We start from the raw sequence: 13,400 nt of genomic DNA, 5'->3' as shown, positions 1-13,400 counted from the left end.
AATAAAATAATAATAAATTGATAGATTTTAGGGTCGAAAGGTTCCAAATTAGGGTCAATTTAAGTCTCTTTAATGAAATAAAGGATATAAACTATCGATAAATTTCATAGGTATCTTAAATCAAAACAGAAATTTGTGTACAAGGTCTATAAAATACCTATAAAAGGATGTACAAAAATAAAGTGGGGTTTTCTCCTATTCTTGATTTTTATTCAAGAGATTGTTTTTATGTTGAAACACCACAAATGTAACCTAAGCATTAAGTAATTAATTCCTTACAATAGGAAGGTTATGAGATGTTTGATTTGTGTCCTATCAACACAAAAGCAAGATATAAAGGTACTTTTTAAAACTATTGGATTACGTCATTTGTAGTCTTTGACGAATTTTACTCAATTGATATTAACAAATTATTCTTATTAAACCATTGGATTTGTTACAAATTGAACTTAAAGTAGGGAAAATGGATCATCACTACAAAAAAGAAAAGAAAAGATGAAGAATAGATTGATAGATCTTATTGTTGAAGGGGGTCAGAGCGGGGCCTATATAAGTCTCACTAATCAAATAAAAGTTCTAAACTTTAGCTTAAATTCTTTTGTATGTTAACTTTCTTTACAAATCTGAATAATCAGCCTATAATTGACTGAAATATGTCTATGAAATAAAAAAGGAAGAGGTGGGGTTTTATACTCGTCTTGATTCTTGCAGAAATTGTTTTATGATGACTCATCACATATGGCTCCTATAATTATTCTTTATTTGTATGCCACGAATTGCTCTTAAAGTAGACAGAATTGATTATCAAAATAAAAAATGAAAAATTGGTAGATTTTGTTTAAAATATCGGGGAAATATCAGTCACTTAAATCAAATAAAGACTTTAAACTATATTCAAAATATGTGGGTATCTTAACTCATCCATCAAATTAGAGTACTAAGCCTTTAACTGACTCTAATACATCTATGAATTATTTTATTTTTGTTCAAGATTGTTTTTATGATGATTCAACAGATATAAACTTTTCAATAAATTCTAATGAAAAATGGCATAAAAATAATATCAAAATTGCAGATATGTCTTGTTAAATTTATATTCTAAAGCCTCTTGGATTTTATTGTTCCTGGAACGCAAATTGATTTACATTCTATCCTTACCTTCAATCATATAGATAATAGGGCCCTGTTATTCGTTGATAGGTAGCCAATTACATGATTCTATTAGGTTATTTGATATTCTTTAATATTAGGGATGTATTCTCATCTTTCAGAAACAACCAGGTATGATAACTTCATTTCCAATTATAACTCATGATGTCATCGTTCATATAAACGCAAGATTATAGAGAAAATATACCACATACTGGGTGAAAACTTGAAACTTACACTCTCGGAAATGATAAAAAGAAAATAACCTCCGATTCTTTAATTATACATTGAACAAAAATCTTTATGATTCTTTTTTGATAGATAGACAATTTGAAATTGAATTATTATATTTGGCCCTCATTGGCCTCACAGATGGCGACAATCCCCTTCAGAAAAGAGTTGTATGTATTGCGATTGAAGTTCGAGCTCATGAAGGTCTACAGATGCCTTTACGGCTTCAACGTTGGAGGGACGGATGCTACAGCCCCTCATCTCGATGTGCAGATCGAAAGAAAAGTAGAGGAGATTGACATCCAGACTCTATGACGTCCACATTCTCATGTACCAGAAAGCGATGTTGTTAGCTAAGAAGGTCTGCGTAATTTTTGCAGTCTAAGTGCGCTCCTGTCTTGCTGAAAGACAATTTTGCCTTCAAATTCGTAGTTATTGACAAAACATTACAAATATTAAATATTTTGGAACAAACAAAAATTCCTTATTGCAGTCTCAATCTATCGACCGATTTTCTCCACTATCCGCCTCATTTATGAGTTGTACAAATATAATTTATGCAAACCATTTAACTTGATGTGACTTTATTGTATGGGCCAATTTTGAAACACAACAGACGACATCAACAATTCATCTATAGGATCGGTCGAGACTAAGTTTAAACGTGTTCTTACCTTTATTCTATAACACAATCTTTCCTATGAAAAGAAACTGAAAAAAAACCCAAAATCAGTTGATAGATTGGCAAATTCTTCAATTCTATATATTTATTATTCAATAGTTCTTCAAAGCTTAATAAGAGCTAATTCTAATTGGAGATGGATTAGGCCTAGCCCGAAGCCTGAAACCCTACCATCCAAACCTGATTTGTGAATGTTCCTTTAATTTGTCAAATGGAGTTGCATTAAGCTGCTTAAGTATAAATAAACACTATAGTAATACATTTACTTCATCTGACCTAGGAATCTTTTGTGAACTCCGTATACATAAGTAAATTTCTTTCTCAACAAATGACCAGGACGGGAACCTACGCACATTGAGTTCAAGTGAAGAATTTCTTCCGGGCGTGTTGTCCATTGAGCTACGTTGTAAGGAATTACTCTGTTTTCGATCATCAATTCTACTCTGGGTCTGGCAAGAACTTACACTTATAACTTCCTAACAAATCCCTCGTGTTAATCTACTTCATTCATGAGAAGACGCATTCGTAGTTAAAGTGGATACTTATGTACATCTTTATCTGCCCTCAAGATTGAAAGAATTATGAAATATGAATTTTGAAAAAGAATAAAAATCCTCTTTAGACTGCCAATAACAACAATACTGACAAATTAAAAAAGGCTTTGGAATTACATCCCTGTTTAGTGGCTCTACTTGTACAGCAATGAGTCCGCAGTTCCAAAAATTTCCAGCTCGATATTTATTTCTAATGTAAAATAATTCCATTTCAACTAATTAATTGCATTATCCTCGATTTGATACCTTATGAAAACATTACGTTATTGATTATTTGTAAAATTACTGTCCTACAAAAATGACGAAAAATTATGAAGAAATAAGAAGGTAAAGAGGTATTTTCATGTTTTAATTACAATACCATTTATACAGAGTATTTAATTATCTCCTGGTCGAAACAAACTTGTGGAATCCTATGGAAATACAATATCGATAGATTAATTAAAATATCGTCGGTGAAACTAAATTAAAGTTTGACTTATTAGAAATTATATTATTTTTCTGAATGTATTTCTATGATTGATGTTCTACTTACATACGTTAAACACCTAAAATGACTGATCAATCAACCTCTAATTTTAGAAATTGAATAAATAGGCCTATTTGTAAGAACAAAAAGTATTCTACACATTTAAATATGTTCATTAATATGTAAAGATTCAAAATTAAAGCCTTTTTTGAAATTTTATTGCGTGGTAATTGACTTCATGAATTAGTTATTACATGCTGATGATGTAAATATATTTAGCTTTCTTTATCTCTCCCGAGGAATAGCCGAAATCCGACAACTAGTTGCCCCACTTATACCGATATTTCTTATGTCAATTCACCTTTAATTCTAATTCAACCAATGAACGTACAGAACGCTGATTATGAGAAAATGAGGAGACACATTGACAGCTGGCAACAAAATATACTGTACATTTTTTGGATAGTGTTAAATTATCGGGATTTTTTAAAAGACAGATCCAGATCGAACTTTTCTTAGAGACCAATCCAATTCAAACTTCTTTTAATAAACAAATTTGTTTGGACCACTAAAAAACATAACGCCCTCAGACCACTCTCGGATTTGCAGACCGGAAAAGCAATACTTCTTTATATATCAGGGGCGTCCCAAAGGGGACACGCTAGAGAGGCTTTAACCCCCCTCTCCAAATGAAGGTTTTTTTTGACTAAATTTTTTTTTCTAATGATGATTGGCTAGCTACCAAATGATTTTAGCCTTTTTTTTATAGGTCTTTTTAGAAAAAAGGCTTTGTAATACAGTGAAGGTAACGACGTGCTGTATACTAATATGTAAAAATACAATGATCACGTAATGGACTGTGAAGTGTGTAGGATATCATCCTACAAAAATATATTGATATTCAAAATGACTCATAATAATTTTAGCATAAAGATCATTGTTATGATACTTGTATCTCACTTTAAGTATTCCTGTTTTCTACTTTGAAATTCCTTGAAGCTAGGGTTGTTGTCGTCATGATTTTTTAATGTGAATACATGTTCAATCTTCTTTTAGAGGTCTTTTTCAAGAAAAGAAATAAAAAATAGTAATCGCGAGGTCAATACATTTACATATGTGACCCGTCAACACAATATGAAGCTATAATGATTTTTCTTAAAAATGAGTGTGGATTACTTTTGTATTCTTATACAAATTATCTACAATTTATATCCACGAATTCATTGTCGCAAATTGCTCTCTTAAAGGAGCCAAAATTGATGGATTTGAAAGATTTTATCGTTGAATGAGGCCATATCGGAATCAATATAAGTCTCTTTAAGGTCCTAAACTATCACTAAATTTTTGGTGTATCTTAAATCATCCGAAAAATATGAGTAAAAAGCCTTTAATTGACTCAAATATGTCAATGAAATATTGACCTGTATGGATATTTGAAGTAAAAAATAGTAATTTACAAGATTATTTTTATTTTAACGTACGACAAATAACTTGATTTTCGAGGAATTATCCTTATTTTATCTCAATTAAGTATTTCGATTAACCCTTTGAATTTTTCACAAACGCCACTTTTAGCAGGGGCTGTCCGCAGGATTATATATTATAATTTTTTTTTGGAGGGGGGCAAAATTTCAATTATAAATATAGAAGCATACTCATATTCATAATTCTTTATATTTTATTTTTGGTGGTCCACACCAAAGTATTTGCTGAGTCACATGTGGGCGGTAGTCTGCCCACCCTCGTTCATAGAGTAACCAACAATTAAGATAAATGTATTTTTCCCCCAAAGTTATTTACAAATCTTATAATCCCTAAAGTTCCTACAGTATTCTGTATTCAGCATCTCGACGTCAAATACTCACGTTTCACGTATAATCCCATTTATGACAATTACTTGTAAGAAAAGTTATTAAGCATTAATTAGTCATTTATAGTTTGTGCTTTTTTGTTTTATTTTTGTGAATGTGTGTTATACTTACAGAAGGAGTCACGACTTTTCATGCCTTTGTAAATAAGAGGCCTTATTTTATATATAATTATTTGTGCCAATTAAATGTATGTGCGAAGAAATGACTCGTCAATTGAGCCAAATAAAATTTGATGTGAATGAGAAAAACAATAAATGATTGTTAATAATTATTATTTTAGACCTAATTGTCAATCCCTTATTGTACAAGTTTACGACATCCCCAGCAAATGACTTTTTCTAAATAATTCCTTCCATAGATTTGGATTTGTGGAAGAAGTGATAGATGAATCTTCCGATGCACAACTTAATAAAGGCGAACTCTTACTCGATATCTTCCGTCTCCTCCGAACCCATCGCTTCAACGTCTTCTCTCATAGTGAATGTCTCTTTCTCTATTGTCAATCCAAAACTATAAATGCTGATAATGATGACTGCCATCAAAATATTATCAAATTTGAGGAATTTTATTTTACAATGAACTCCTTTGTAAATGACTCTGCAAGATACGATGAAAGAATCGAAGGGATGATGAAGGATCTTATTCGGGATCATTTCCAGGAGGGAGTGAATGAACAAAATGCTCGTATCTTTTCAAGGGATTTTGAAGAAGGGATTGAATGTGACTCCTTGGTCTATGACTACTTACTCCTGCAGAACCTTAAAGACATCTATGAAAGCCTGGAAATTAAGGATTTGAATCCGGGAAAGATACTTAAATGGATTTACTATAATACAAAGGATTTGAAGAAACAAGTAAGGCGGGAAAACAGGCTGAGGAATAAATTTGTAAGGATATATTTTAGTTTGTACATTCAATACACATTGATTAGTTAGCGTAAACTTTTAAAAAAATAGTCAAGTGGTAATATAAATTAATTTGAAAAAAGCTCTGGTTCGAAATAGCCCCATTGCCCCCGGATTACAAGGTGGAGACGAACAGGAACTTTGGCAGAGGAAGCAGATACAGTTTCCTCAAGGATATAGGTACAATCCAGGATGAAAGAACGCTTCTGAGTGACTTAGTGGGTTGGTGATTGGTACAAATCCTGGCCTGAAGGAAAACAGATGATATGATTCAGGTCCGGCCTGCTAAAAGGCCACAAATTCGTTTCTCAAAAGACCTTGAAACTTGTTTTTTACCAGTCGTTCACATTTTTTGCAGTGATAGATGATGCCCCGTCTTGCCTGAAGATGTAAGGGGCATCACCGTCCTGAAGCCAGGGAAGGATTTTGTCGACCAACATGGTCTTTTAGACGTGTTGGTCGATCTTCACACCCTCCTCAATGAAAATGAGGGTCATTTTCTTCCCTTCTGGTATTACAGACGCCCATGACCCTGGGGCTTCTGCTCCCTGATGATGATGCAGTGATTCTAAGGGATATTTTCAAGTGTCTTGCCTAAAACACTGTCATTCTGGGTGTTATGGATGGACTCAATGGTGAACAACTTTGCTCGTGCCGCCTCTGCCCAAGTACTTAGTGTTTTATAGTTTTTTTAAAGCTAATTTATATTACAATTTAATCATTTTCTCAGCCCTGTACTCTAATTTATCAATTTATATCTAATTTTTAAGCTAAAACATACCTTGAGCGAACGTAGCTCAATGAACGACGCACTCAGGAGACATTTTTCTCTCAGATTTGAATGTGAATTTATTCGCGTCTCGGTCTTTCCTAAAGAAGGAAATATACTTAATGGGTATGGACTTGAAAGACAATTTTTATTTTGTCAGGCCTGAACTATTGTGTCTATTTCAGACCAATTTTAGAGCCAGTCCTTAAGACTGTTGGTCCTTCAGACTGTTAGTACTAGAAGTGAATAAAGTTGATTGACATCATCAAGAACCAAACTTTATACGTTTTAGGACTGAAATGGACCGTACTGAGGATGAACTGTACGGGACTGCAATCTCCTGTCCTAAAGACGGACTGAGACAACACTAATTGTGATAATATAATTATTTACATATACTTAAATCAGTGTAATTACATCTGACAAATGTAAAAAGCAATATAACAAAATATATATAAACTTATTCCTCAGCCTATACATACATTTTTAAATATTAATTCACAAAATTTTGTTGATATTATTATCAAAAAGTGAAAGGCACACAATTAATCATTAGCAAATGGAAGTACATATTCCTTGATCTCTTAACCCCCATATAATGAAAAAGAAAGAGGATATATGCAAGGATGATGACCTCATAGATCGTGTCCATTTCCCTGCATTCCATTACATGTACAACTATAAATCATTTTCATTACAGAGTCAATTAATGAAGAAATATTTGAGCCCCCAGCTCTTTCCAAAGGCCTATGCTCGCTACTTTGGTGCAAACGAAAATATTCCGTTCCCTGATCTTGTAACGATATTAAACGGCCAATTTGGAGAAGACTCATCCCTTGGCCCCAACTTCACCTTCTCTGACTCTCTTTTAAAAGCCATGCGATCCTCAAACCATCCTCCACATGTCTATGAAAATGGAAAATTCCAACCGGATCCCTCCATGCCTCTCTGTAACTATGCCGTGAGTAACTTATTGTGTATCATCAGGGGTATCTGCAGGGGGTTGGCTGGAGGGTTGTAGCCCCCCAAAAAAAAAGAGAAAATGTTACGATTTAATCGAATTATTTTCATCATTTGGACAATGTATGAAGCACAGCAAAAAAATTTAATGTTTGAAATTTCTTTCCAACAATTTTGATTTTTTTGTAAATAAACGTGGATTTTTAAAATTTTTACAAAAAATTAAATTTTCTGTGAATTGCTATGAACTTTTGTAAATATTTTTCCAAAAAAAAAAAAATTTCGTGTATAGTTATGGATTTTTGAATTTATTTTCTAAAAAGTTTAGTATATAAATATTTTTTATTTAATTTTTTTCCCCAGAAAAAATTTAATTTTTCTGAATAACAACGAATTTTTGATTTTTTTTTCCAAAAATTTTAATTTTCTGTAAGTAGCTATCGTTTATTGATTTTTTTTTCCAAAAAATTTAATTTTTTGTCAATAGCTAAGTATTTTAAAATTTATTTGTCAAAAGAATTAGTATATGAAATTAAAAAAAAAAAAAATCCATTTTTTTTCCAAATAAATTAATTTTTTGTCAATAGCTATCTATGACTTTTTGAAATTATTCCCCAAAATGTAATATTTGTAATTTAATTTTTGAAACTATTCTACAAATAATTTACTTTTTTTTCAAAAAAAAAATTAAGAAACCCAACATTCTCCTCTCCAAATATAATCCTGCGGACGCCCTTGATCATTATCATAACAAGACGTTTATTAAGGATTCTTGCTTTTTGTAATGTAGTAACTAGACCGGCTACTACTAAAAAATGATAGTGTATAAAAATCCCCAGATATTCCGCAAGTCATACATAATTTAATGTGATTCTTTGCAAATATTAATCAAACATATTCAAATAAATGTATTAATATTATTTTCTAAAGGCAATTGAACAAAGACTCATTTTTACTTTTGCCTTAATCTACTTATATTGGTGTATAAGTATATATATCCGATGAAAGGGGGGAGTAGGCCTTAGTCATGGTAGAGCAGAGAAAGAGGCCGTTGAAACAAGTTTGAAGCCTTATATCACAGGTTTTTTTATTTTTTATGAATCATTCCTCCTTTGTTTTTGCCTATAATCTCAATACACTACGATTTATTTTTTTGTAAATACGGCAGAAGCTTTTATCTAACAAGGATACTTAGTGACGTAAATCGTGCGTATTTTTAAGCAAGCCATTTTTTATTTATGATAGGTATCTGAAGAATAATCTTTTGTTCCCTTAACTCAAGGTTAATAAAATACAAGGCTATATCATAAATCTTGTAACACTGATATTTGACTTCCCCCACTCTTTTAGTATTGACGTCATAGTAGATGAATGGTTGCGTGTTTTGTCAAAATCTGCCTCCCTTGCCCAGCAGTCGGTACAATATATTATATTGAAAATTATAGCAAGCCCGATTTCAGGATGGTCTTACCTTGTATTTCTATTAACCTTGCCTTAACTCTAGTCATCATTAGAGGTGAGGCGTTTGTTATGAACAAAAAGAGCGCAAGGAGAAAGAGATGCAAGACATATGGTACACCTGAATTAAGATCCTTGTTCATATCAGCTGACCGTTATATGGTTTTGCAGGAGAAAATGAATTACTATATAAAATAGGAGAAACTACCAATATTAAAATGATATTATATTTATCTTATCATGTATTTTTAAATCAATTTACACCAAAAATAGGCAAGAATTCTTCTTTTAGAGGGAGAAGTCAACAACACAACCAATCATTGAATAATGAAAAAAAAAAAAAAAAGCACATGCAACAACTTTTTATTCTAGTTAAGTAGTTTGATGTTTTGAATATATATCAGAAAAAGGTTGAAATTTACGTTTAAAAAAAAAAAAAAAAAAAAACCGGCTTTGTTGATTCAGTGTTGGATGTTTTTTTTTAAATATATTCTTTTCATGACGGGCAATAAATCTCTCTGCTCTTAATTTTGGAAGACACGCACTTTTAATACAAGACCCGGATCCAAAATGAATTCTGGCTTTGATGTATTTTGAATCAACATCCTTTAGGCCTCTAAGGTTCAAAGATTTAAAATATCTCAGGATATATAACAAAGGGCAATCCTTGGTGTTAGACTTTGTTTTCTATGAGCACACGTACCTACCCCCTCAATACTTTGACATTCTCTCCTCAAGAATAAAAAAAGAACACAAATTAATATGAATTGATGAACCAGGGTGTACCTTAGCTCTTATCAAAAGTCACATTCATTAAAGTACTTCCATCTTTTTTTCCTTTTTTTTTTAACATATGAGTTGAAATAAACGCGTGCGAGATTTCATTCATTTTATACAGTGCTCCCTGCAAATTATAATTTCCTATTTTCTCTTCTTAATGACTGCACTAGTGATTGAAATAGGGAATACTATTCACACAGCACTCAGTGACGTGCTTTCATAGATTATTTTTTACTCACTAAATGGTTCTTAAGTTAAATACTTTTGAGGACATTTAGGAAGATTTTATTACAAAACAACAGATACTCCACTCAATTCAGTAAAATTGTATTAATTCACTGCATAATCAAACTGTATCTCATGTTCACTTAAAGAAATTTCCCAATTTTTTTTTAATGGAACATCCTTTTAAATTGAAGTGAACAAAGGTTGATGTTATTAAAAATAGTGCCCATTATTTTTGCCTTAGCGCCATTTGGCCTTAAGGATATTATACCTTAATATGTAATATATGAATTTTCTACATCGCTAATGTTTATTTATGCTTGGAATTCTAATGATTTTTTAAATCAAAATATGCAATATTGATTATTATAAAATGCATTAAATAATTGTCTTCTGTTGTAATAATGATATAATTATATTCTTGCCTCCCATTATGTTTGTTCGTCAATCCATGAGTCTGTTCTATTATAAATAATCAATCATATCTAATCATAGTTATTAACGGAGAAGTGATTATCAATTTTTCTATTCGAATCGTTGCTGTATACATTTATTTTTCATTTTTTTATAATACTAATTTCATTACCTATTTTGTCTCTGGTTCAAATTAATTACATAGTTAGATTTTATTGGTGTATGCATTGAAATTCTGGGGTATGGTTCCATCATTTTTCGATCAGAAAACCACTATTTCATGCCTTTTATAGTAATACACTTTATATATTTTGATTAAAATTTTTCAAGAGAAAATCAATTTGATCGAAAAATAACAAAAATGAAGGTATAAATCACATTTTTTATCTATTTAGATGAAATTGTACGAAGGGGAAATGATTTACAGGGGCGTCCGGAGGATTAAAAATATATATTTTTTTGTTGGGGGGAGGAGTGTTTGGTTTTCTTTGAAATTTTTACTATACCTAATCCATAGCTATTCGCCAAAATTAATATTTTTTTTGGAAAAAAGGATCTAAAATCAATAACCATTCACAGAAATAGAATTTTTTTGAAAAAAAATTTCAAAAATTCATAGCTACTCACAGAAAGATACATTTTATGGAAGAAAAAAAAAATTTTTGTAGAAAAAATTGAAAAAATTAATTTTTTTGAAAAATATTTCAAAAATAAACAGCTACTTACAAAGGAATTGAATTTTTTGTAAAAAAAATCAAAAATTTATAGCTACTCACCAAAAGATATATTTTGTGGAAAGAAAAATTCGAAAAATTAAATTTTTCAGAAAAAAATTGAAAAAATTAAATTTTTTGAAAAATATTCCAAAAATAAACAGCTATTTACAAAGTAATTAAATTTCTTGGAGAAAAAAATCAAACCTTAATAGTTATTTAAAAAAAAATATCAAAAATCCATAGCTATTCACAATAAAACTTTAATTATTAATTTTTTTGCTCTCCTGCATAATTTGCCCAAATGACAATAATAATTTCTACTAAAAAACTAAAATTCCTTAACTTGGGGGTGAGTTATAGCCACTCCACTCCTTGCAGACGGCCCTGATTTAATGCAGAATGCCCAGAGGGAAAATTACCTAGCTCCATTAAAGTGAAACTTTATTTTATGAATAGACATTATATTTTAAAAATGTATTGCTTTAAATTTGAAATATGTTTTCAGGGTATATATAATTTCATCCGGTGTTGTTAGACCCACCCTCCCATCTTTAATTTATAATATTTACGGACAACTTGACCATGAATGAGTAGGATTTATGCACAACTGACACCACGGTGTGTTTTTCCCTCTGTAGAAATCCTTGGACCATGAAAGTGAACTTGACCTTTTTTGTGTACGTGAGTCTACCACTGCTTCAAAATCAAAAATAAGCGTAGTAATACTACGAATTATAATTTCGCCCTGCAAAAATGAAAGACGATGTGTACAAGAGAATCTTCGAGACGTACGTAATGTAATTGTATTTTCCGTGAGTGTCCGTGTAGTGGCATTGATCATGAAAGAAATATACATGAACATTGAGGGTTTTATGTGTTTCAATGAAGACGTTTACATATTATTTTGACTAAAGGATATATATTAGTGATGGGAGGATTAATAAGATTTGGGTATTTTTTCTCGAATGCGGATCCGCATTCGAGAAAATAAGCTTTAATTTGCGATTCTGATTTATTACTTTTCTAAGTTATGAACAAAATAGTCCAAACCCGGAAAAAAAAGAAATTTTTGCTTTTTACTAGAAAATTTTATATTTGAAATTTTATTTTTCAATAATTTTTTCCTTTTATTTAATATTTAAACTTTTTTTTTTTTAATTTTTAATTTAATTTCTGAATTACTTTTGAAATTTTTGTTCAAAAGTTTAAATTACGTGAACAACTGTGGATTTTGGAAACTTGTTTCCAAAAACATTTTTTTTTTGGATAGTCCTGCTTTTTTGAAATTTTTTGTAAATAGTTGTGGATTTTTGAAAAAAAAAATTAAACATCAAACTACAAATTTTTATTAAAAATTTAAAAGGTATTTTGTCCAAAAAAAAAATATATATAAAAGCTCCACCGCCCCTCTTAAAATATAATCATGTGGGCGGCCCTAATATCAATGTGATATTTTTTAAACCATTTTTAAAATAGTAAAGAATTGGAATTTTTTTCGGAATCGTCCCATTATTAATACAGGGTGCGTGGAAAAAATCTGCCGCTTCAAAAAAACAACAACTACAAGCTTATTTCATAATATTTATTATTTTCTTGGGCCCTTAAAATGGTGCTATCCCTACAAGTGCTAAACAATAACTGAAGCCTATGATCCGGGAAAAATTTTAATACCAAAAACAGACGAATCAAACATCATCTGATGGAGTAATATCGTCTTTAAAATGCGACAGGTTTGTCCATGCACCCTGTATATATAAATACTGGGTGCGGTTTTGCAATTAAGAATTTTCGAGGCCAGGACATAAACCTTTTTATTACTTAAATTTGTATAGATATTTACAAATCCATTTATAAACAAACGTAGGGACCCTCCATGAACCTGATCATTCAATCCAACTCCCCTCAGCCTCAACCACGGCCTCCAACCTGGGGTGGAACCTGCTGCCCGCCTTGATCAGGTGATCTTTATTCATATTGTTCACAGCCTCAATAATGGAGGCTCTCAGGGAAGCCAAATTACTGTGAGCACGCTGATTGGACTCTCTTTCTACGACGCCTTACACGAAATAGTCAAAAGGATTGCTGTCTGGCAAGTTGGGGGGGGTGCACATTTCCTTAGACCAAAACATCTCCAAATTGTCCAAAAGTCAAATTTGAACCCAGATCGATCTGCCTTCTTCCTTGCTGGTGTTTCCATCCCGTCAGACTTCTTGAACT

The 13,400-nt window shown here is 31.3% G+C and overlaps 1 protein-coding gene across 1 annotated transcript in view; it reads left to right on the top strand.

Moving 5' to 3' along the window:
• Positions 1-13,400, top strand: part of LOC121126317 (uncharacterized) — a 79,289-nt gene that overhangs the window by 38,357 nt on the left and 27,532 nt on the right. Inside the window, exons 2-3 of the mRNA XM_071891752.1 lie at positions 5,315-5,810; positions 7,331-7,591. Of these exons, the coding sequence (XP_071747853.1) occupies positions 5,315-5,810; positions 7,331-7,591 (757 nt within the window). The remainder of the gene's footprint in view (positions 1-5,314; positions 5,811-7,330; positions 7,592-13,400) is intronic.

Source organism: Lepeophtheirus salmonis, chromosome 11, assembly GCF_016086655.4.
Source record: "Lepeophtheirus salmonis chromosome 11, UVic_Lsal_1.4, whole genome shotgun sequence".
Taxonomy (NCBI): domain Eukaryota; kingdom Metazoa; phylum Arthropoda; class Copepoda; order Siphonostomatoida; family Caligidae; genus Lepeophtheirus; species Lepeophtheirus salmonis.
Note: the sequence above shows the minus strand (reverse complement) of the source record. Positions and strands in the feature narration are given on the sequence as shown.